At 42.0% G+C, this 24,815-nt stretch overlaps 1 protein-coding gene across 3 annotated transcripts in view; it reads right to left on the bottom strand.

The window, feature by feature from the left end:
- The window catches only part of LOC134224694 (transcriptional regulator ATRX homolog), a 28,779-nt gene extending 4,521 nt beyond the window's left edge, over nt 1-24,258 (bottom strand). For 2 of the 3 annotated variants that reach the window (XM_062704215.1, XM_062704216.1), the window contains exons 1-8: nt 23,777-24,258; nt 4,123-5,211; nt 3,648-3,946; nt 2,974-3,570; nt 2,616-2,917; nt 2,277-2,548; nt 1,809-1,964; nt 1,502-1,745 (exon numbers count right to left, since the gene is read on the bottom strand). In XM_062704215.1, the coding sequence (XP_062560199.1) occupies nt 1,502-1,745; nt 1,809-1,964; nt 2,277-2,548; nt 2,616-2,917; nt 2,974-3,570; nt 3,648-3,946; nt 4,123-5,139 (2,887 nt within the window). In that variant the 5' untranslated portion in view covers nt 5,140-5,211; nt 23,777-24,258. The remainder of the gene's footprint in view (nt 1-1,501; nt 1,746-1,808; nt 1,965-2,276; nt 2,549-2,615; nt 2,918-2,973; nt 3,571-3,647; nt 3,947-4,122; nt 5,212-23,776) is intronic. The other variant, XM_062704217.1, reaches the window with a different exon arrangement.
- Nucleotides 24,259-24,815: the final 557 nt, after the last annotated feature.

Raw genomic sequence — 24,815 nt, 5'->3', positions numbered from 1 at the left:
TCCGAGCCTCTTGAAAGGAGGCTTTCGAGCCTCTTGAATGGAGGCTTTCGAGCCTCTTGAATGGAGGCTTTCGAGCCTCTTGAATGGAGGCTTTCGAGCCTCTTGAATGGAGGCTTTCGAGCCTCTTGAATGGAGGCTTTCGAGCCTCTTGAATGGAAGCTTTCCAGCTTCTTGAATGGAGGCTTTCGAGCCTCTTGAAAGGAGGCTTCCGAGCCTCTTGGAAGGAGGCTTCCGAGCCTCTTGAAAGGAGGCTTCCGAGCCTCTTGAAAGGAGGCTTCCGAGCCTCTTGAAAGGAGGCTTCCGAGCCTCTTGAAAGGAGGCTTCTGAGCCTCTTGAAAGGAGGCTTCCGAGCCTCTTGAAAGGAGGCTTCTGAGCCTCTTGAAAGGAGGCTTCCGAGCCTCTTGAAAGGAGGCTTCCGAGCCTCTTGAAAGGAGGCTTCCGAGCCTCTTGGAAGGAGGCTTCCGAGCCTCTTGTATGGAGGCTTTCGAGCCTCTTGAATGGAGGCTTTCGAGCCTCTTGAATGGAAGCTTTCCAGCTTCTTGAATGGAGGCTTCCGAGCCTCTTGAAAGGAGGCTTCCGAGCCTCTTGAAAGGAGGCTTCCGAGCCTCTTGAAAGGAGGCTTCCGAGCCTCTTGAAAGGAGGCTTCCGAGCCTCTAGAAAGGAGGCTTCTGAGCCTCTAGAAAGGAGGCTTCCGAGCCTCTTGGAAGAAGGCTTCTGAGCCTCTTGAAAGAAGGCTTCTGAGCCTCTTGAAAGGAGGCTTCTGAGCCTCTTGGAAGGAGGCTTTTGAGCCTCTTGAAAGGATGTTTTTGAGCCTCTTGAAAGGAGGCTTATGAGCCTCTTAGAAGGAGGCTTTTGAGCCTCTTGAAAGGATGTTTTTGAGCCTCTTGAAAGGAGGCTTCTGAGCCTCTTGAAAGGAGGCCTGAGCCTCTTGAAAGGAGGCTTCGAGCCTTCTTGAAAGGAGGCTTGAGCCTCTTGAAAGGAGGCTTCTGAGCCTCTTGAAAGGAGGCTTCTGAGCCTCTTGAAAGGAGGCTTCTGAGCTCTTGAAAGGAGGCTTCTGAGCCTCTTGAAAGGAGGCTTCTGAGCCTCTTCAAGTGAGGCTTCTGAGGCTCTTGAAAGGAGGCTTTTAAGCCTCTCGAATGGAGGCTTCCGAGCCTCTTGAAAGGGGGCTTCTGAGACACTTGAAAAGACCCTTCCGAGCCTCTTGAAAGGAGGCTTCCGAGCCTCTTGAAAGGAGGCTTCCGAGCCTCTTCAAAGGAGGCTTCTGAGTCTCTTGAAAAGAGGCTTCCGAGCCTCTTGAAAGGAGGCTTCCGAGCCTCTTGAAAGGAGGCTTCCGAGCCTCTTGAAAGGAGGCTTCCGAGCCTCTTGAAAGGAGGCTTCCGAGCCTTTTGAAAAAAAGGCTTCCGAACTTCTGCATTCGCTGCATTGCAACCGCTGCATTGAGACAATAAAACGAGATGCAATTTTTAACGGGAAAGATCAATTACGTACCCCCATAACTTACCTTCAACATCCGGGTTGTTGCGGGTTCTTCGGAGAGCAGCAGCCGCAGATGACGACGATGATGACTTTTTATCTTTCTTCTTTTTCGACTTTTTCTTCTTGTGACTGGCGTCGCTATCATCGCTGCTATTGGCGCTCGAGTCCGACTCGGAGTCAGATGGAGTATCCTCCGCTTCGCTTTCTTCGTCGTCCAGAAAGTCTTTCATTGAGCCAAGAGATTCCTCATCGTCCGACATCATGTCGCGCTGCAATGGAAACGTTCGACAATATGAAAATTTTGTGTGATGGAGTGACTCACAAATGTTTACCTTTTTCTGCTGCATGTATTCATAACGATCGCTATTGTAGCGAAGAACGCGCGGATGCGTCCAGATTCGCTGCAAATTCTGGAAATCAGAGAACAACACCGACGCCCGTTTGCTTTCCTCGTTATTTTGTTTACGAGCCTGCGTCTCCATGTAATACTGTCAAAGAAGTCGCAAATAAAATACCATCATAAATAACTTTTAACTATCGATCCACCACAAAACAGATAGGCATGATAGAACAAACTGCAATTTTCAAAGTAGGCTCTTTGCGTATCAACAATCGACGAACGGCACTCCCGTATATCCTTGGTGAAAGAAAGAGACATCGAAGCATGCAACGCTGCTCTATCTCATGCACGTTGTTTATTAAAGTTTGACTTCCACCGCTAGGTTCGCTAGCGTTTCAAAATTATGGAAGGACCACATTCCATGGAGAAGATGCCTATATGTTATGTGGATCCGCCCTACCTTATATAACGTGCACTGCAGAGGGGTTAGCTTAATCGACACGACAAATTCGAGCTTCGGGGGCAAGAACGGAGCCAGTACCGCATAGTCCCGCCGCTGCACGCATCCATCCAGCAGTTTGTGCAACACGTGGGCTCGCTTTCGCATCAGCTGAATATCGTAGGGCGTCGAATCGGTGTACTGACCGTTGGTGATGGGGTTCACGAATCGGTTCATGTACTCGTTGTACGTTCCGAGGAGTTTGGGCTTCACGAACTGCACCATACAGTAGTCTGGACAAGGAAGATAAAAATAAGCTTCAGTTATCAACCCCCTTGAATAAGTTTAAAAGCGACTTACATTCTTTCATGTTGTTTTGGATAGGTGTTCCGGTCAACACGACGCGCCTCAAGGTCTTGATCCGATTGACCGCTTTTGACAGCGATGTCTTCTCATTCTTCAGCAGATGACCTTCGTCGCAAATGATCATCTCTGGACCAGGATCGATCAAAGATGTCTGCAGCGATTCTCGGACTTTCTTTCGAATACGCCCTGTTGTCTGGTTGGATAAGTTTCGGAACATGTCGTATCCCAAGACCATGACACCCCCCTCATTATGCCATTCCATCAGCTGATTGGCACGTACGACATTGTTCTTATATCTGAAGCATATCGAGAGTTTTAGACAACGAAGAGAAATCAATCAAATGCTACTCACTTTGAAATTTCGTACACTTCAACCTCGGTACCCTTCTTAACATGTTTCATCCAGATTCGGAACTCATTCACCCAATTAAGTACAGTCGATAGCGGACAGACGACCAATATCCGTTCAACTCCGGTAGCATCTGAGTTGGCGAGCAGGGTATGAGACAACGTCACCACTTGCAAAGTCTTACCCAGACCCATACAGTGCGCCAGAATGCAACCGGATCCTTTATTGTCTCGGGCCCGCTCCAAACTTTCAAAACACGCATCGAACATAAACTTTATACCGTTTGCCTGATGCGGTTTCAGTTTCTTCACCAGTTTCTGATCGACCTCCAGAAGTGGTTCCTTCGTTTTCTCATCGAAGTCCAGCACCAGCTGCTTAATCTCCTTGACTTCCTCTGGCTTTTCGTCGTATACTTGGTTGTAGAGTTTCTGCCGTTCGGCGATACGCTGCTTGCGTTCTTTCTCCTCTTGTTCAGCCTCTTTAGTCGTCTGCTCCAGGGCAGACTTTTTCAACAGCTTTCGGATGTTCTTACGACCTTTTGTAGGCGAATCATCCTCGTCTTCGCTGTCGGAATTCTTTTTGGCGCGTTTACTCTTCTTCCTGAAATTTAGAAAAAGTTGTTTAGCAAAGTCATTGTCGATCACGTGCGCCCCCTTCCCTACCCACACAACACTCACTTGGTTCCATCCTCATCCGAGGAAGAAGACGAGTTCTTCTTGATCCGCGATCGTTTCTTCTTAGGCTGAGACTTCTCCTCTTCGAAGTCGTCCGAACCACTTCCACTTTTGTCTTCCTCTTCGGCTTCATCGTCGTCCGATGATTGCTTCCGCCGCGGTCTACCTCGTCCACGAGATTTCCTCTCCGCTTCGGAAGACTTCCCCTTTCTGGCACTCGAGTCGGCAAAGTCGCTGTCATCGTCGTCGTCGCTTTCGCTCAGCTGACGCCTGGACCGTGTCGACTTTTTGGACATAGTCTTCTGTGTGGTTGAAAAAAGAGAAGAAAAGGCGGAGACGCACAAACGAATTGTGCCTCTCGAATGAGTACAATCCGATCCGAAATTCATCTGATCAAAATTCGAATCTCTCGATTCTTGGTCAGATCATTTCAGCTCAAAATTCAAATGCAGTGCACTGGATCCAAACGAAATTTTACATTTTTGGGAATGTTGTCTGATTTAGAGATTATGCTCGCGATTGGTTCATCCGAGTCGTTGTTTTCACTTTCACTTGACATAATAGCTTTGCTACTCTTCTTGCCATCCTTTGCTCTCGACTTGCTTGATTCTGCCCCACCCGACTTCCGCCGACGGCCCAATTCGCCGTAGTGGTTTGTGGTCGATTTGAACGCAGTGATCTCACGATTTCTACGATCGAGAATACTGCTCAAGCTGTGCTCTTCCATAAACGACTTCAAATCCGAGGGCAGTTTCTGCGCCTGCACTGTTAAGCTCTTGCAGCCTTCTGGGACACTCGGTTGCTTCTGCTTGCTACTACTAGCCTTAGCTGCTTTGTTATGTCGTTTGGCCACAGGTTCATCTTCCTCATCGTCGTCAATCAATTTTTTACCAGCCTTTTTGGCTTTTTGGGTTACTTGTCTCTTGATCGGAATCACGTCATCATCACTGGACAAGTTTTGAACAAAGTCATTCTCAGCTTTGATCTTCTTCGACAAAGGTGCCTCATCGTCTTCGTCGGAGTCGCTGATTTCTATCACACTTGCATTTTTCGATCGTTTGCTGGTGGGTTTTTCAGTCAAACTGGACTTCAGAATGGACTTTTTGTTGGAGTTCTCTTCTTTTACGCTTGGTAGAAGGCTTGGCCTCATCAATTTCTCAATGGAAACTAGCCGAAGTACTTTCAATGGCTTAACTGTTTTCTCGGCAGTTTCCTTTTCTGCTGATTCCGCTGGTTTGTCCTCTTTTGGCGAGCTGTTTTCTGCAGCTTCATTTTCTTTGTCATTGGCATCGTTGCCATTCTCTTTGGCGCCTTCGGTAGTCGATTCATTGTCGATCAGAATGACACTATCCGAAGGTTCTTCCTCCGCGTTACCATTGCTGGTCGGAAGATCGTCTTGTGTGACCTGCTCCTCGTCGTCATCTTTCGACAACTTCTTCGCATCGTCATCTTTGTCGACCTTCTCCGAAAGCTTCGCAGTTTTTTTGGTTCTCATTGTTTGCTGCTTGGTTGGTTTAAAACATGACCGAACTTATGTAGAAGTATATGCAAATGAAATTCAATAAATCTGGAATAGAACCAAAAAAAAATCATTAGCTATCATATCAATTCTCAATTGGTTAATTTTTTATGACTTTAAAGCAGGTACAGCAACCGTTCGCTAACTGGGCTAAAACACCAGCCCAGTTAAAGAACGCTGCTTTTTAAGGCTGTGAACCATTCCACGGATTCGTTTAACTTTTAGTTAAAATTTGACAGTTCGATGGTTATTTCGCCGTGGTTAAAAATAACCCTGCTCCGGAGCATGGTTAGATTTGACAGTTCGATAGTTAAACTTTGTTCGCGAGAAAATTGGCGCCAAATCCATTTCGTTCCAAATAACTATCAATCTGTCAAAACTCAAATGGGTCGGCTTCGGAGTAAAATTTTAACCACGATGGGAAAATAACCATCGGAATGACAAATTTTAACTAAAAGTTAAACGAATCAGTGGAATGGTTCACAGCCTAACTGGGCTGACGAGGGAATTCGCGATGCATTGTTGTGATCGTGTTTTACACGAAGCTTGAAGAATATACCATTCAGAATCCCCTCGTCACCGAGTCTTTGTTGTTGTTTTTTGACGGATAACTGCTTTTTAACTGGGCTTTGGCCCAGTCAGGGTGGCCAGACCTACCGATTTCTCTGTAGTCCGTCTTATCTGTTAAGATAACATTTTGCATCACATCCATATCCATATAAGTAAGATAAGGTCTGTACCAGATAGGACCAACAATTTCAATAATTATCTCGTCACTTGCGACATTACATTACTGCACTTTGATAAAGAAGACTTGAGGATCATCCGCATCTATTACTTTAAAATATTTTTAGCAGGTTTGCTCAATAACTAACATTGATGTCACGGACATTTTTCTACGAAACTTTCCACTAACATAAAGAATTGGATTTTTTTTTTGAGCTAAGGAAGTTTTGCTTGCTGATTTTTTTTTGCAATTTAGGCTTTCTCCAAATCTTAATCTAATTGCTTTCCGAGTTTTTATTTTATAAATATTGGGTTTTCTGTTAGATTGGAAGCTTTTTCTTTGCAGCGTAGAAACGAGTGTGGTATTTCTCAACCAAATCCAAATGTGATGATATGTACCAAGATTTTTTTATGTACAGGTTATCTGACTTCGTCAGTAGATGGGAATAACCAGCGCGGGGGGGAAACATACATTTTCAGTGCAAAACGTAAACAAACGAGCATAAATTCCATACAAAAATCCAAGATGGCTGAGTTGGGGATATTGACAAGTCGGATAACCTGTACATAAAAAAATCTTGGATATGTACAACTATTCTTGAATTAAGGAGAAGAGATTTCACTGTTTATTCTACAGTGGTTCCAAATTGCACCCTTTCATCAACGAATTTCATAAAATAACATAACATTAAATAAAATAAGCTAACCATGTTATGCGGCTAGAATTGAATAATGGTCCGGTCTGAAGCTCGTCAATATTTTTTTTAATTCTATCATGAACATGTACGTCCGAGTTTGGGAAATGATAGTAGCATTTCCATATCATTGTAAACTTTTTAAATGATCAGAGTAAATCAGCAGTCATTCAAGCTGTTTTGCGATACATATTGATTTTGAATCTGAGAAACATGCATTTCAGCCATTTTAAATTCATTTTATATCCATTGAGATACTTGAAGTACTTGAAGTTGTCATACCACTTAGTTCCATTTTCTGCGGATTCAAACCTCAAATGACTCGGAAGATTAATTTGATTGCAAATGCTGGTGTTCAAAAAAGTTCTTCATATGTAAAGGGGATTGGTCTGATTGTCAACCAATCCACTTTACAAATGTGGAATTTTTCTGAACAGCAACATAGGTAATTATTATATTGAAATAGATCTTATACATAAAAAGAACACTGCTGGGTAAACCACGAACTTTGTAATTTAATTTAGGTTCAGATTCAAACTAGAAAAGTTTTAGGAAATTTTATATTTATCTGAACTTAATCGACACTGATTTTATTTTTGATAAGGAAAGTGCATATAAACAATAAATTATGGCTCTCAAGGATGAACTTTTCAATCGTGAGGTTTACATATTTTGAAAGAGGTTATATGAAATTTTTCAACATGAGGCTAAATGCCCCTTTAAATATACATTTTCATATGATTTGGTACTTTTTCCGGCCTACCGATAACTACCGATTTTTTTACAGTCAAGCTACCGATTTATCAAAATATATTCTGGCCACTCTGGGCCCAGTTAGCGAACGCCCAGTTAAAAAACAGTCCAGTTAAAAAGCGCCCAGTTAGCGAACTATTGCTGTACTTTTAAATGAATGAGAGAGCTAAAAAACCTTCACATTGGAGATTTCTCCACCCTTAGTGGAGGTAGCACCAATAGTGGAGGTTATGGGGTTTAAATGGGATTTATCATAATTATACACTTTACGATGATGTCAGTTGATGCGTCTTGATGCGATATCCTGTTAAATGCAAGTTATCGTAAGATTTCGCTTGAAATTCCTTTTGAAAAGAATGATTTTCCTTAATAATATTGACTCCCTTGCACCTATAGTGGTGCAACTGTAGGTACCAATAGTAGCGAGTCTCATAAGAAATCATAGGGGAACCAAAATTAATTTTAACCACCACTAAAGGAACGGTTGTAGGTCATTTGGCCTAAAGTCATTTGGCCTAATGGTTGTTTGGCCTAATGGTCGTTTGGCATAATTTGAAAAACGTAAATTATTCTTTCTAGTAAAATATGTGAAAATGTTAATATTTTATTTAATGCTACATTAGGAAATCCACATTACTATTATTGGTGTACAACAACATTATCCGATAGTCATCGTCAGTCACATACGATATGTACACTCCCGGCCAAAAGTTTGGGTTCACCCTCTAAAAATATAGGCAAAACTTTTTGGTCGTATTTTCGCCGTCTTACATCCGATTTCGGGTATTGTTAGCTCGATACAAAGAATTTAAGTAGATCTTACACCGTAGGTATTTTAAACTAACAATTTCCATTTTTTATGTACTAAAATATTACATTAAGATACTCATTTGTCTTATTATTATGTTGTAAAAATATGTTGATTTTTCTCTAAATTGAAATGAAAAGTGAAATGGAATCCAATTTTAATCATCTTTGAAGGGCATTGATGATTTTCGGCGGAAACATTTTGTTTTATTTTTAAAAATCAAAATGTTTACTCAAGTGCATAGTATGCATCGGCTAAAAGTTTTTTTTTATTATTATTATTTTCTTTATTAGGGAGACGTCTGTCGGCCATAAGTTTGGGTTCACTCTGCTGATAAGCGATTTAATTCAATTTTAACCGAATATTGTCTGAAGTACAGTTTCTGATGTTTTTTTGGAAACTCACTTTCTTCCATGTATATTTTGCCTGAAAAAAAATATTGTGGATAAACATTTTGATTTTTAAAAATAAAGCAAAATGTTTCCGCTGAAAAATCATCAATGAATCGCCCACTTTGAGCCTGCTTACAGCGGCACACTAGGAGTTAACTTTTTGAAATCAGTATGGCGAAAGGCATCTACGGTTCGATTTCTCAAAATTAAGCACCTTAATCAAAAAATTATTTGGTAGGCGTAGTAGCGGAGATCACCCTTCATAACCGGTACCAAATAGTTTTTCATGAAAAGTTCCTAATTTTGAGAAAACCCGCGTTAGATATCTTTCGCCATACAAATTTCTGGCGGTTAACTCTTGCTGGCTATTTGCGCATATACGATAGCGCCTGGATGAGGAAGCGGCGGATAGAAAATCAGCCATTGCCAATAATTCATTCCCCTCAAAAATGATTAAAATTTCACTTTTCATTTTGAAATAAAATTCTGTGTTTTACAACATAAGAAAAATGAGTATCTTAATGTAAAAAAAGGGTCACAGTGTGGCTAGCGTCACAAAAAGTGAAGAAATGTTAAAGTATCATAAGAAAACAAAAACCATTCGATTTTGGCAACATAAATGTTCTGAACGTGATGCCAAAATCGATTGGAGTTTGTATTTTGAGTTTTACAGTTTTGACATTGTATAGGAAACATACAATCTTTACTAAACGGTTGACACCTTCTTTAAAGCATGTGCTGTTCTTTCGAGTTTTACTGCATGTTGCTTTGGTATTGCATATGACAAGCATTTTCCAAAAATGTTGATGCCTTCTTTAAAGCATGATCAGTTCTTTCAAGTTATACTGTTTTCATATGTCGACATTGCCAAAACATATCTGGTTCATTGTTTTTTATACCTTCCTTTTTATAAATTCCTGGTTTTATTGTATTGTAAAAGTGATTTGCAATATTTTAACGTTAGTTTGTATTTCGCTTTTTGATCACTGCACATGGCTTTATTTTGCACCTACAAAAAGAATTTCATATAAACAATATATTTCAATCGTTTACGCCTATATGTACCTATTATGCCAAACGACCATTAGGCCAATCGTCCATTAGGCCAAACGACCATTAGGCCAAATGACTTTAGGCCAAACGACCTTATGCCAAACGGCATTAGGCCAAACGACTTTAGGCCAAACGTGGCACAATCAAAGGAACAGTGTACCCATTAGTGTTGCAAGCAATATTTGGTAGTTATTGAAGTTAAATAACATCAATTTCATTTTTGCTAGCAAATTTATTAGTTTATCTATAAGCTAAGAATTTAAAGCTGTAAAGTTCCCATAATTAACGATTTATTAAAAACATTTTCTTTTGTAGATCTACTGATATCTCCACTATTGGTACCGTTACCCTAATTTGCGTTCGATCATTCAGTAGTTTGTCACTCATTCTAGAAATTGAATTTCAAAATGTTTTGGATGGTGGACTTCTAGTGTTTCTAGAAGGTTTTCCTACAACCACAGATAACAGATATTTAGGCTGGCACCCGACACGTGTGTAAATATCCACAACCGTTAATTCGAATGCACATTGATCCAGGGAGAGTGGTAATAAGTTTTTCAAGGCGAAAATAGCAAAGATAGAAAAAAAACTTTGTCCTACAAAGTTGCTCCTAACGGTAAGGGGCTTATTGAGGTTTTTATAAAAATTGGGTTGGGCCACATTTGAAAAAAAAAATGAAAGAAAAAACTTCTTCATTTGCAGAAATATGGGTATACAATGTTCCGCGAGGTTGTAGTTCAGCCAGTTTCCAAGAATTTTACTCAAAACATTATTTCTCTAGCTCTTAAATTGACTGATTTAGAGCAATTTTTCCAAGTTTACTTAGGGTGACCCTTAATAAAATAGTTTTTTTGCTCTAACTTTTTTGTTCCTTCTTTTTTTTTATTCTTTATTTAGGTGTTTTTTAATTCTAGATTAAGTTCAACTCCGGGCTTTTTTGTTTCAAATTTCTCAGCAATGTGATGTTCAGACCACTTTTTGTAATTTGCAAGGCGCAACTTTTCATGGACTTAGCGTTGCCATATCTCATGCGGATCAAAAGTTATTGAGGTTTTTCTTCGAAAAAAAACGTTTTCTACTATGTCTGAAAACTTGATTATGCATATGTACAACATGTGATAGATTTAGTTCGGAAAAGGTATTGGAGGGTAACCGCCCGCTAAGCTGCGGTGGACGACGGAGGTCCTTCGTAGCTTAGTAGGGAAAGCACCTGTCATGCGAACTGGGGTCGTGGGATCAAACCCCACCGAAGGGGCGGTTACCCTCCAATACCTTTTCCGAACTAAATCTATCACATGTTGTACATATGCATAATCAAGTTTTCAGACATAGTAATTAATTTCCACTCCGGGTGGCTTAATACCCGGCATATAGGCAATTAACTTTGAATGTACTGAAACGTTTTCTTTTAGCGGCTGTATCTATGAATAGCGCAAACATTTTTTTTTAATCTGTTTTTTCGACCTTAGGGAGCGGGACGATTTGGCCTGGGTTATCCAGGAAGTGCGGGGTTAGGGACCACCTCCAACAGCAAACGAGGGAGGCAGGACTACATCCCCGACTCGCTAAACCATTTCCATTGCCGCCAAGCCCATAGTCCCTTCGGTACAACCAAAAAGTAATGCTTCAGAGGGGAGCCAGTGCACGACAGCATCGAACATCGTGACTCGCTTTTTTAGAAGAACACCATGATATCGTGCCAGCGCATTGCCGGCTTCCCAGGTGGCCTTACCACGCCCTATGTCCTCGGAAGGTGGGAAGGGTAGACTTCGCGCCTACTTCCCTCTGCACGACTGGTATCAAGAATAATGATGTCGCGTGCACTCCAAATTGACCTCTCTGCGATAGGGTCTGTTCGCCAACACACAGAGGGACTTGTCGACGCGGTGCCTACACCTACCCCAGCCTTGACGAGAACCCCTTCCGTCCTCGGGCTCGGAACCCGCCCGGTTGACCGTCGCCGCCAAAGCGACGATACCATGTTGTTCTTCGCGCGGCCACTTGTTCGATAAAAGGATCGAGATGACCACCGGTATGTAGAGATGTCGTAAAATCCCGATTAATCGATTAGTTACTAATCGATTACTCTTGATTCTTGTCGATTATTGAATCGATTAATCATTGTATAGTAATCGATTCAAAGTTAATCGATTATCACAACGATGAATCGATTAATCGAAGTAATCGATTAATTTGCGACATCTCTACCGGTATGACTCATGAAGCCGACTCCGATCCCTTTGACCACCTCTTGTTTGCGCCTGAACTAGTCATCCTTGAGTCCACATGTGGTCACGCATTGCACGAAAACGTGGGCACACGAAGAACACGTGTTCCGCCGTTTCCTCTAAACCTGCGCACACCAAACACTCGGACGTGGCCGAGCAAGCCAGCTACGTTACCGGCACTGTGATTTTGCAGCACGCTTAAACGCCGGGCACATCGAACCCCCTATGGGGAGCTTGCTGCTCACAGCTTTGCTGGAACAAATCAAACAATTGGGAGGGTTCGTGCAGCATTGTGCCTTATGTCCCTCCAATCCGCAGCGTCGGCAGAGATTGCTTCTGTCAGGGCCTTTGCAGTCCCATTGCTTGTGCCCCGGTTCCAGGCACTTGAAGCAAACTTCGGGTTGCTCGTATATGCCCACAGGGCACACCGACCATCCCACCTTGACGCTCCCTAACTTGACTACCTTGGAGGCGTCCGCTGCAGATAGCCGAACCAATATGCTACCTGCGTCCCTGCCGGACCTTTCCGTAGCCGAACAGCTGCGGTGGGCGTCTCCACTTCACACTGTCGCCGCAGTGCCGTGACGAGCTCTTCGACTTCGGTGATCTCGTCCAGGTCTTTAACCCTTAGATTCACCTCCGTCGTGAGTGCCCTCACCTTGACCGTCTCGCCTAGGACTTCCTCCGCCAACTTCTTGTAGGCGGCGCCCTTTTGCGAGACGCCCCGCTTCAGCTCGAGGATCATCTCGCCCATCCGGGTACGTCTTATTCGACGTACGTCGGCGCCGAGTTCACCGAGCTTGACGTCACTCCTCATCGCCTTCAAGACGTCCGAGTACTTAGCCTCGTCCGCCGTGATGACTAGGGCATCGCCCCTGGAGCGATTGGCGCCTACCTTAGACTTCTTGCTACCCTCATTCGCCTGGGCCTTCTTTTCGGCCCTTGACGTCTTCGGTTTCCTCTTGTTCTTGACCAGGGTCCAGGAGGCGTCATCCCCCTCTATTTTCCTGGTCTGGTGCGGCTGAGAGCTCTGCCGTAACCCCTTACCACAGTCTTTCTTGGGTGGACGGACCTTTCCTGGTTCTTCCTCCCCCAGTTTTGGAGGTACCTGGCCTTGGTTCAGCTTCCCAGCCCCACTACCCTTGTTCGGGGTAGTAACCCTCCGCGTTTTGGAGCGGCCCCCAGGGAGCTCATCCCCTGGAGACTATCTCCTCCGTTTTTGTGTCTGCTCCGTTGGAGAAGTCACCCCCGACGTACCCGCAAATACTTGAGCCTCAATCTGGGTAGACTTTTTTACCACCGTCTTCGCTGGCACGCCTTCGGTCGATTCGACCTTGGCCGAGTCCGCGAATCCTTGGGCCTCAGTCTGGGTAGACCTCGACTCCACGGATTTCACTGGTTTACACTTGGCCGTCCCGACCGCCCTCTCCAGCTTGGCGTCCAGCATCGACTTTCGAAGTTTCTGCAAGCTCCTCTTGAGGTCCTTACTGATATTATGCTTCGATGACGCAAAGTCGATGATGGCGTCCAGCTGTTCCGTCGCCACCTCGAAGGCCGAAAGCCCATCGCGTTTGCGGTTCATCGCCTCCACAAGCCATGGGCCGTCAATAACCCCTACCGGCGTTTTTCTAGCCGAGAGGAAAGTTGAGTGACCCACGCTGGCGCTGCGCATTGAGCTGCCGACTATTGCCTCTGGCCTCCTAGGCGGAGACCTGAACAACCCACCTCTTGCGAAGGGGTTGTCGCCTACACTACTACCACTAATTGAAGAATTGACTTGGTTTTCCATTTTGGTCCCACGAGTCGCTCGGGAAAAGAGGTCCACCACGCCAGAGCCCAGCATGACGCGGTAAGGGACAATTACTGTGGAGGGTGCCCAGGTACCCCACAGGCTCCGTTAAAGGCCTAGCTTATTATTTCACCCCCCTGGCCATGCATCCCCTCGGCACGTGTCGCTTGACGCCTTGGGATAAGGGGTTAGGGACGATGGTCCCGGTCTAACTCGCAGTGGCCATGGGGAGGGGTCCCTGCTGCCCCGAACAAATGTCTGTCTGTCCGTGTGTATGTGTGTGTGTGTGTGTGTGTGTGTGTGTGTGTGTGTGTGTGTGTGCACGAAAACCGAAAAACATTAGCCACTTTTTCATATAGTAATTTTTATCCGATTTTCTCGCAACAAGTTGCATTCGACAGGGGACAAAGCCTTGTTGATCACTATTAAATTTGATAACGATCGACCATTGCGTTTAAAAGTTGTTAAGAAAATGGAATCAAACTATAGATGCGCCATATAAGGTTGGTGTCCTCGATAAGATAAAGTTGATCCTAGACGAGTTTTCCTCAATTGACCTTTCCCGTCAACAATTGTATCTGGTTTTAATGTCTCAGTCGATTCTTTGGCTTATTTAAGATCAACATTCCACAACAGGGTGGCCACTCAATTTCCATTTTGGAATTCCCGGTTTTATCCAGGTTTTCCCGGTTCAAATTTTGGAACATTTCCGGCAGAAATGTATCGAGAAAAAAAAAATGCTCGAGAAATGTTTCGCATTGGTTTTGCATTCATTTAACAAATTAAACTGTTGAACAACCATGCTTGTTTTACGCGACATTTTTTCGATTGTTTTTCTGATCATGTGACTAAAATCTATGGAATTGTATTACAAAACATCCTAAATGAATCAAAGAAAACAATATGGTAATGTGTTAATAAAGCGCCTGTTAAGCAAATTCCTCTGTGGTGTTTTTTTCAGTAACAGGCTTGTCAGTTATAAAGCCACCGCCCGTTCCTGCTTTATCGTTTCCGTCTCTATCCTTTAGGTACATTCAACTTGGCTATTCTAGCAGCCACTGTTAGGGTCTGTCTCAATTGGATAATTAAACTCAAATTAAACTTAAAAGTGACAGTTCAATAATTATCGAATAACCCTGCTGGATGAGCAGGATTACTTTTGACAGATATCAAATCATTATTGATCGATGTCTTATTGGAATTGCTGGGTAGCACGCAGCCATTCTTATGGCCGGCTGAATTTCAAATTTTCGAACTGTCAGTTTTAAGTAAAATTAAATTTGATTCGGGAAATGAGACAGAGCCTTAGAAGTGAATCAAAGCTTATTTATGCATTCATTCTTTCTTTTCAATCACATTCTTCTTCTTCTTCTTCTTATTGGCATTACATCCCCACACTGGGACAGAGCCGCCTCGCAGCTTAGTGTTCATTAAGCACTTCCACAGTTATTAACTGCGAGGTTTCTAAGCCAGGTTACCATTTTTGCATTTGTATATCATGAGGCTAGCACGATGATACTTTTATGCCCAGGGAAGTCGAGACAATTTCCAATCCGAAAATTGCCTAGACCGGCACCGGGAATCGAACCCAGCCACCCTCAGCATCGTCTTGCTTTGTAGCCGCGCGTCTTACCGCACGGCTAAGGAGGGCCCTCAATCACATTAGCAACATATTAATTAAGACGAAAGCTCTGATAAGTGATAGAGGCATTGTTATCCTATATATAAATTTGATTTAAATTGTGATTTCTGAAAAAGATTTCTCAAGTAAAATATTTTTCTTGGAAAAACATTTAAGCGTTCTATAGAAAAATAATAACAACTACCGAAAAAAAATAGAAAATTAAACATGAGATTTATTCATATAATAAAGCACCTCTATTCAATGTGAGTTCAAGGTATTCGTATTCCGTTGTTATGAACTAGCTTATTTTATTATCTTAAGTTATTAAGCTTAAGTTAAAAAAAATAACATGCTTTAGGAACTTGAGATAGGATTGATTTAGAATGTTTTAAACGTTACTATCGGAACCATTATTCAGAAACGAGACAGCTCAAGGAATATTTTTGTCAGATTTCTCGGAGAATATCAAAGCGGATTTTAAAATGCTTGATATTTTTAGGGAAACCATTTCTTAAGAAATGGAGTATTGCTAATGGTTTCACAGACCTTAAAAAACAGTCCTTAAAAAACTATAATTTATTGTTATTATTATTGTCTTTATTTCAGAGGCTTTCAGCCCTAGGCTAGCTCACCTCTTTGATTATAATTCTTTGATATAAATTCTAAAATTCCAGTTTGATATCTAAATCTAAGCTTTAACATGATTTTTGATATTTTGGAAATTCTGTGATGATGATATAATTTTCTAAAATTATCAATCAGATTTATAGACGGTAAGTGTGTTTTCTTGAATAAAGATAATTTAGAACCGTCTAAGACGAATTAAGTTTTATTTATTTATCATCAGACTAAGGCCGGAGTGGCCTGTGCTGCACATAGAAGACTTCTCCATTCAACTCGGTTCATGGCTGCACTTCGCCAACCACGCAGTCTGCGGAGGGTCCGCAAGTCGTCCTCCACCTGATCGATCCACCTTGCCCGCTGTGCACCTCGCCTTCTTGTTCCCGTCGGATCGTTGTCGAGAACCATTTCACCGGATTACTGTCCGACATTCTGGCTACGTGCCCGGCCCACCGCAGTCTTCCGATTTTCGCGGTGTGAACGATGGATGGTTCTCCCAACAGCTGATGCAACTCGTGGTTCATTCGCCTCCTCCACGTACCGTCCGCCATCTGCAACCCACCATAGATGGTACGCAACACTTTCCTTTCGAAAACTCCAAGTGCGCGTTGGTCCTCCACGAGCATCGTTCAGGTCTCGTGTCCGTAGAGGACTACCGGTCTAATGAGCGTTTTGTAGATTATCAGTTTAGTACGGCGGCGAACTCTATTCGATCGGAGCGTCTTGCGGAGTCCAAAGTAGGTACGATTTCCAGCCATTATGCGTCTCCGAATTTCTCTGCTGGTATCATTTTCGGCAGTCACCAGTGAGTCCAGGTACACAAATTCTTCTACCACCTCGATTTTGTCACCACCGATGCAAACGGTGGGTGCTCACATTGTCTTCTCTTGAATCACTTCCTATCATGTACTTTGTCTTCGACGTGTTAATGACTAGTCCGATCCGCTTGGCTTCTCTCTTCAGTCTGATGTAGGCTTCCTCCATCTTCTCAAAGTTACGTGCCATAATATCTATGTAGTCGGCGAAACCAAATAGCTGGACGGACTTATTGAAAATTGTACCACTCGTGTTAATCCCTGCTTTTTGTATTACCCCTTCCAAAGCGATGTTGAATAGCAGACACGAAAGACCATCACCTTGCCGTAACCCTCTGCGGGTTTCGAAGGGACTCGAGAATGCCCCTGAAACTCGAACTACGCACATCACCCGATTCATCGTCGCTTTGATCAACCGTGTCAGTTTGTCCGGAAATCCGTGTTCGTGCATTAGCTGCCATAGCTGGTCTCGATCGATTGTACACTCTCAGTTTTTATTTCTGCAGCTCGGCAAAAATCCGCACAGCCGTGCGCCAGCAAAATAAATAACTGATATTCCGGCAAAAACAGCGTTTGTTAGCTGATGTTCGGCAAATTATTTGCTGATTATCAGCAATTTTGACAGAAATCTCGGCAAAAAACATGTTTGCTGGGGCACGGCTGTGCGATTCTCGGTAAAAGTTCAACATTTTGCTGAGATCCCGGTAAAAAAAATTAAGTGTGTATCATATGCCGCTTTGAAGTCGATGAATAGATGATGTGTGGGTAGGGTACGTTGTATTAGCGACATTTCTGCAGTACTTGGCGAATGGCGAACACCTGGTCTGTGGTGGAGCGTTTGCCCATAAAACCCGCCTGGTACTGCCCCACGAACTCCCTTGCAATTGGTGCTAGTCGACGGCATACAATTTGGGAGAGTACCTTTTAGGCGGCATTCAGCAATGTGATTGCGCGGTAGTTGCTACAATCTAGCTTATCGCCCTTTTTGTAGATGGGACACACGACACCTTCCATCCACTCTTGCGGCAAAACTTCCTCCTCCCAATTCTTGGTAATGACCCAGTGCAGCGCTCTAGCCAGTGCCTCACCACCGTGTTTAAATAGCTCTCCTGGTAGTTGGTCAACCGCTGGGAGGGAGCTCTCGATACTACACATCAAATAAATAAATACTGTCGTCAGGCTACAAGCAAATTTTCAACAAGAATAAACAATCAACGTAGGCGCCACCTGAAAAGACCCAATTTTGTTTTGTGTGTTATTGTTGTTATAGCGCCTTGGAAAATTTTCTTGACGAGAGTTTTATTCTCGGCTCACACTGACATGTCATGACAGCTAGATTTCGGCTCGGCTTGACACACACATTTTTTGAATCTGTTTCTCCCTCCCAGGTCAACCCCAGGGGCTTTGTTGTTCTTCAGCCGTTCAGTTCAGCCTTCAGTTCTTCTCCTCCTGGATTTCCTGGAGATCCGGAGCCGGTAGAATTATGTCCTGCGCGCGTTCCTCCAGGTCCATCACCATACCGCCATCCTCGTCTGCCACATCGCCATTCAGGTGCTCTTCGTAGTGCTGCCGCCACCTTTGGATCACCTCACGCTTAACATTCTTAATGCCTAACGTACTCATACCTAACGTCCTTCTACCTGTTCGCATGACCAACATCTAGTTTGCTTGGACCGTTTGGTGGCGTTTTGGGGTACGCGCCTTACCGTCACGGCTGCCTGATGACGACTGACAACTTGTTCTTCTCGGAGGCATTCCTCCAACGTTACCCGAATTAAATGGCAACCGAACAATGCAACGATCATTGGATACACGACATGTACAAATGGACACAATGGGCTCACGATGAGATGGACTGGCAACGACAACAATAATGATGAATGGAAATCTAAAAATAGATTCTGTACAGCAGAATACCATAGTAGATCTCGCCACAGTAGCGGTTAAGTAAAACCGACTGCCTAACAAAAAAAGCAAGGAATAATAAGGTTGTGGGCTTCGTGGCCGTGCGTTTTGCGACGTCAATCGTCTAGACGCATGTGCTGTGGAGTGTGGGTTCGATTCCCGCCCGGTAAGGAGAAAACTTTTCGTAAAGCGAAAAGTTCTCCACTGGACCACTGGGTGTTGTGTGAATGTCCTGTTCGTTGTCTCATGCTAGATGTTAAGTGTTCAGTCTGTGTGACCTCTGGTCGAAGACGGTGATTCTGTCTTTTAATAACAACCTGATGCCATCCCCATTCATTCAATTTTTCAACAATTTTGGCAGAATAATTTCAATGATTGCAGTGCCACTAGCGTTCTATTACTGCTTTACTGTAAAAACCTTCAGAAAATGCTTCGGATATTTTTTTGAAATTCCTTGGGATTTTTTAAGGAACTCATTCAGAAGTATCTTGAGGAAAACTTTAGAAAACACCTGGAGTAGTTTTTACGGATATTTTGCTTTTAAGAATTATTTGGAAATACTTCGAGAGTACCTTTAGAAACTCCTTCGAAAAATCCATCACAAATCACTCCACTTTTTTTTTGAAAAGGGGTGTTGGCGCCAAATTAAGGAATCACCCTATCAACTACGATCCAAAGTGATCTAATCAGTTTGGCGCAACGATCACCATTACATTTACTCCCTTACAAATATTTCGTCTCTTTGTTAAAACCTTTCAAGCCCTTTTTCTTTGTATTTTTTTATATAAAGTTTGTTCTGTTTAAATGAAATATAGTTTCGGAATCATCGAGTTCACAAACGCGCGTCTTTCTTACATATCCGTCCTATCTTATCTATCTTACATATCCAATCCAAATCAAATCCAAATCCAATCCAAACCCAATCCAAATCCAATCCAAATCCAATGCAAATCCAATCCAAATTCAATGCAAATCCAATCCAAACCCAATCCAAATCCAATGCAAATCCAATCCAAATCCAACCCAAATAGAAAAAAAATGATTGCGATTTGTTATGAATTATTTAATCAAACGGGAACTCATTTTTATTCAATTTCTTAAAATCAATGCATTTTGTACCTGGTGGGTCGCAAGCAACATGGGATGCTGCTAGGGGGGTCGCATATTCAAAAAGTTTGGGAACCTCTGCTTTAGCAAAAATGTTCATAATTAACTGTTCCATCCAGGAAAAATATTGCACAGGTCAGGTTACGGACACTAGAATAATCTAGAGCATCCAAACTATCCTTGAGTTGAAATTTTGATGTTCTAAGGAATCAACACCATACTTTAACATATTCTGGTTGAATAATTAAAAGTGAAATGCTTTATGATAAAATTGTGCGCCTGTCCAGTGGTATAACAGATCTTTTTCAATATATACGATACTCCAAACTGTCCTTGAGCTCAGATCCAAATATTCAAATCGATCAACATGAAGATCTTCGATGTCCCCACTATTTTTATGAATTGGAATAGCTCCACGGTGCGTCATTAAAGCAATACAGATACACTACAGAATTCGCTGGACATTTACGACACGCCAAACCATCTTTAAGTACAGATCCTCATGATCAAATCGATCAACATGAAGATATTCGATGTCCCCACATTTTTTATGAGTTGGAATAGCTCCACGGGACTTTGTTACACCATTATAGACAAACTACAGAATTCGTTCGACAACTACGATACTCCAAACTGTCTTTGAGCTCAGATCTTAATATTCAAATTGATCAACATGAAGATCTTCGATGTCTCAACTATGTTTATGAGTTGGAATAGCTCCACGGGATTTCGTTGCACCATTGATTGTAGACATATGACAAAATTCGTTTAACATCTACGACACTCCAAACTGTCCTTGAGCTCAAGATCCTTATATTCAAATAGATCAACAAGAAGATGTTTGATGTCTATTTTAACAAGTTAGAATAGCTCCATGGAACTTCGTTACACCATTACAGACACGCTACAGAATTCTTTCGATATCTACGACATTCCAAACTGTCTTTGAGTGCAGATACTAATATTCAAAACCATCAACATGAAGATCTTCGATGTCTGAACTTAATTTATGAGTTGGAATAGCTCCACGGGACTTCGTTACACCATCACAGACAAACTAAAGAATTTGTTCGACAACTACGACACTCCAAACTATCCTTGAGTACAGATCTGAATATTCAAATCAATCAACATGAAGATCTTCGATTTCCCCACTTTTTTTTTTAAAGTTGAAATAGCCCCACGAGCGTTGCGCAGCTATAAAGCAAGACCATGCTGAGGGTGGCTGGGTTCGATTCCCGGTGCCGGTCTAGGCAATTTTCGGATTGGAAATTGTCTCGACTACCCTGGGCATAAATGTATCATCGTGTTAGCCTCATGATATACGAATGCAAAAATGGTAACCTGGCTTAGAAACCTCGCAGTTAATAACTGTGGAAGTGCTTAATGAACACTAAGCTGCGAGGCGGCTCTGTCCCAGTGTGGGGATGTAATGCCAATAAGAAGAAGAAGAAGAAGAAAATGTATCCGACAGAATAAGCTTTCCTCTAGCAGTTAAGGGAATTGGTTTTGGAGCAAAACGCTTGCAGTCTACGGAATCCACAAAACAATGTTTGTTTAAAAAAAAATTACGCCCAAATCGCAAATCGGTCCCGAATCTTAAAATGGTAACTTGGCCTAGAAACCTCGCAGTTCATAACTGTGGAAATACTGAATAAACTCTAAGCAGCAAAATTTATGTTGAAACAAGACGAAAAAAAATCCGTATTGAATCGGATAAGCTGCACATCTCATATGTCGTGGACAAGGCTTCCAGAGCGTTAGGATTTATCTTTCGCACTTCAAAGGACTTTTCCGATATTTATTGTCTGAAGTCCTTGTACTCCTCGCTGGTACGTTCTATACTGGAATACGGCTCCGCAGTTTGGAACCCGAACTACGTCAACGGTTCCGACAGAATCGAGTGGGTGCGACGCCGATTCCTACGTTTCGCACTACGTAAACTTCCATGGAGGGATCCACAACGTCTTACAAGCTATGAATCGCGATGTCAGTTGATACATTTGGAACCGCTTCGACACCGTAGGGAGACAACTCGAGCTCTTCTAATTGCTGACATCTTGCAAGCATCAACTTCCGTCCCAGAGCACTACGAATCGGCGCAATGACAAGAATGCCTTTCACCCGAACTAACTACAGCATGCATGGTGCTATCAGCGGGTTGCAGAGAAACTTCAATCGTGTCTCAGCCTTGTTCGACTTTAACATTCCCCGACAGACCCTGCGCCGCCGTTTCTACCAGTTCTTTTCAGCACAGTAGACTACGTGAAGACTGATATGTTTTTGTAAATTGTTTTAAATGTATAACTTTAAGTTTTGTTTTATATTCGCCCAAAACCATCATTGGGGATTTTGTCTGTGGATGTAGCAACAATAAATAAATAAATAAATAAAATTCCCGGTTAATTCCCGGTTCTCCCGGTTTTCCCGGTTCCAAAGAACCCGTATTTTTTTAAGGCCTCTAATTATTTTTAAAATCGAAAACAAAAATCAAAAAAGTGCTTTTTTTGTTGTTGAATATTTTGGCTGTGCATATGCACAGCATGTTTCGAAAAAAGTGCTGTTTTTTTACGATTGGCCTGATTTTGAACGAACATCGGGTGAAGTTTTCAGGCCGGTTCACACGTGCAGCACTTTTTCGGTTTTTGTTTTTGATTTTAAAAATAGTTAGAGGCTTAAAAAAATACGGGTTCTTTGGGAAAGTTGACCTTAAATAAGCCAAAGAATCGATAGAGCGAATAAAAATGTTTGACGGGAAAGGTCAATTGATTTCGATGTCTGTGCTTGCGAAGCATGTACGGGATTGGTTGATTTACCTATTTCTAAAATTTTTATCAATTATCAATAATAAATAGTTGAAAATCAGTATATCCAGAACATAACAAAGAAGCGTTGACTAAAATTCAAAGTCTATCATATTTCCGTGACGGTCTCTGAGTTTTGCAATCGTAAAGTGTACCACAATACAATATAAAAAACACAGACATAGTCCTACGTCAAAAAGTGAGAAGTGAAAATTGAGAAGACATTCTCGAAATAAACATTCCCTGATTTTCCAGGTTTTTTCCAGGGTTTTCGTTAAACTTCCAGGATTATAAAAAAATACGTTGAACAAACACATAACATTTCGAAGAAGCTTCTATGGTATATATTATACATGCTGCCGATTATTTTATAAATTTTTGAAATTAGGTTTAAGTACAAACGCAACGCCTCGCAGTTTATGTGTTCATTAAACCCTTTCACAGTTATTTACTGCGAGGTTTCCAAGCCAGGTTTTCATTTTTGCATTCGTATATCATGAGGCTAGCACGACGATACTTTTATGCCCAGGGCAGTCGAGACAATTTCCAATCCGAAAATTGCCACCCTCAGCATGATCTTGCTTTGTAGACGCGCATCTTACCGTACGGCTAAGGTGGCCCCATTTAGCTTATTTTCTGGAGTTAAAAATAAAGTAATGTTAATTTTGCCAAATCCTATCCTGTATTAAAAGGTTCCTCATTTCAGAACAGTCTATGACAATATTATTTTGATCACAAGTTCAACATTAAATTCGTTTGAATCTGCGAAAAATGGACGAATTTGAATTTATGTTTTTTTTTACTCTAGGGTATGTGTTTGTTTATTTCTAACGATAGCCAGTTGGTATATACTTTATATCGGGTAAAGAGAGTAATTATAATAGTAAAAACAACAGTTGTCTAGAATAAATGTTAAGCTACGCCAAGAATCAGAATCTCGACAAAAATTCAATTAAAACACGAGTGGTGGGTGGTGGCCTACAGTTTGAGAAACACATAACCTATCAATAATTTGTTTAACTTTTCATAACGCCAAATAGAAATCTTAAGAAAACGTTACTCATAATCATTTGAATGCTCTAAATAAAAGTTCATTACAAACGCTAGTTTGTTTATAAGAATGTTTGAATGAAAAAAAAAACAAACATACCAACACACCCCTTCCTCTTTGATATGAAGATCAACTTGAATCAATAGATTCATATCGCTCATGAGCAAAATTTGCAAACCCAATAATGGAAGCTTAGTAACAAGAGTAGAGTGAATCCCCTCCCTTCGATTTGTTTGACTTACCTTAAAACAGTGGAGGGGGTGGGGGCGATCCACAAAACTTCTCCACTTCAACCCCGGATGGTTCCCGTTGCTTCGAAATAATCTCGAACAATGTCGCGCTACAAACACCAATCCAACACTAGAAAATTACCAACTTCAGCTGCTGTTTCGAAGTTCCGCAAAGCACTCGGACGAAACAATCAAAATCACCATTCACAAACGTCGTAAATTGCTTCAAAGGGAAAGATCGGAAGGATGCCCCACTTTGACTCGCGAAGAAAGCACCGATTTTCTTCCAGCCTTTGGGCGCTTATTTTCCGGACCAGCAGGCCACTTTCTTTGATGTTCCACACCGACTGCTAGATGTAATGGCGGAGATTCCACTTTTTTTGCTGGCCCACGGCCTGTAGCTAGAGATATTTCGGTTTTTAATTTCGATCGGAGGCAGAAAGAAGCAAGTCTGGCGAGAGTTTTTCTAAATACAATCTGACAGCTTGAAAAAAGCGGCGTTCGACCTGGGACAGTGCCGCCAAACTTGTTTTGGCGATTGCTGGTGATTCAACGTGAGAAAACTTGGGGGGAAACATGAATAAGATTTACCAAACTGATTGGTTACGAATATTCCATGTTTGAATTAAAAGTCGTATAAATAAATTGAAATGTTTGGAGACTATTTCAACCAAAATCAATGAAAACCATCAAATTATATTTTTCAAAGTTATAATTTAAAACAGCATTTCGGCAACCTTGAAGAGAGGTATTTTCTCATTTTCCCGACAGCACTTTTACAAATATTTGCACAAATTTATTTCTAGCGGTACGAAAACACGGAAAGATTGTACTCATGAAAACCTCTCCCCACAAATTTAAATGTGAGATGTTCGACATTTGTTAGGTAATGTTGCTCATGAAAAACGTGTGTTCCGCATAATCATTCATAGTACTTCATATATTTAAAAGTAATCGAAATAAAAAATAAAATAAAATGAAACATATTGTAGGAAAATAAAAATGAAACATATTGTCGCATAGGGGAAAGTGGGGAAAGATGGCCACCCTA

Source organism: Armigeres subalbatus, chromosome 3 (genome assembly GCF_024139115.2).
Source record: "Armigeres subalbatus isolate Guangzhou_Male chromosome 3, GZ_Asu_2, whole genome shotgun sequence".
NCBI classification, from domain to species: domain Eukaryota; kingdom Metazoa; phylum Arthropoda; class Insecta; order Diptera; family Culicidae; genus Armigeres; species Armigeres subalbatus.
The sequence above is the reverse complement of the archived record's forward strand: the minus strand, read 5'-3'. Positions and strand labels throughout refer to the sequence as shown.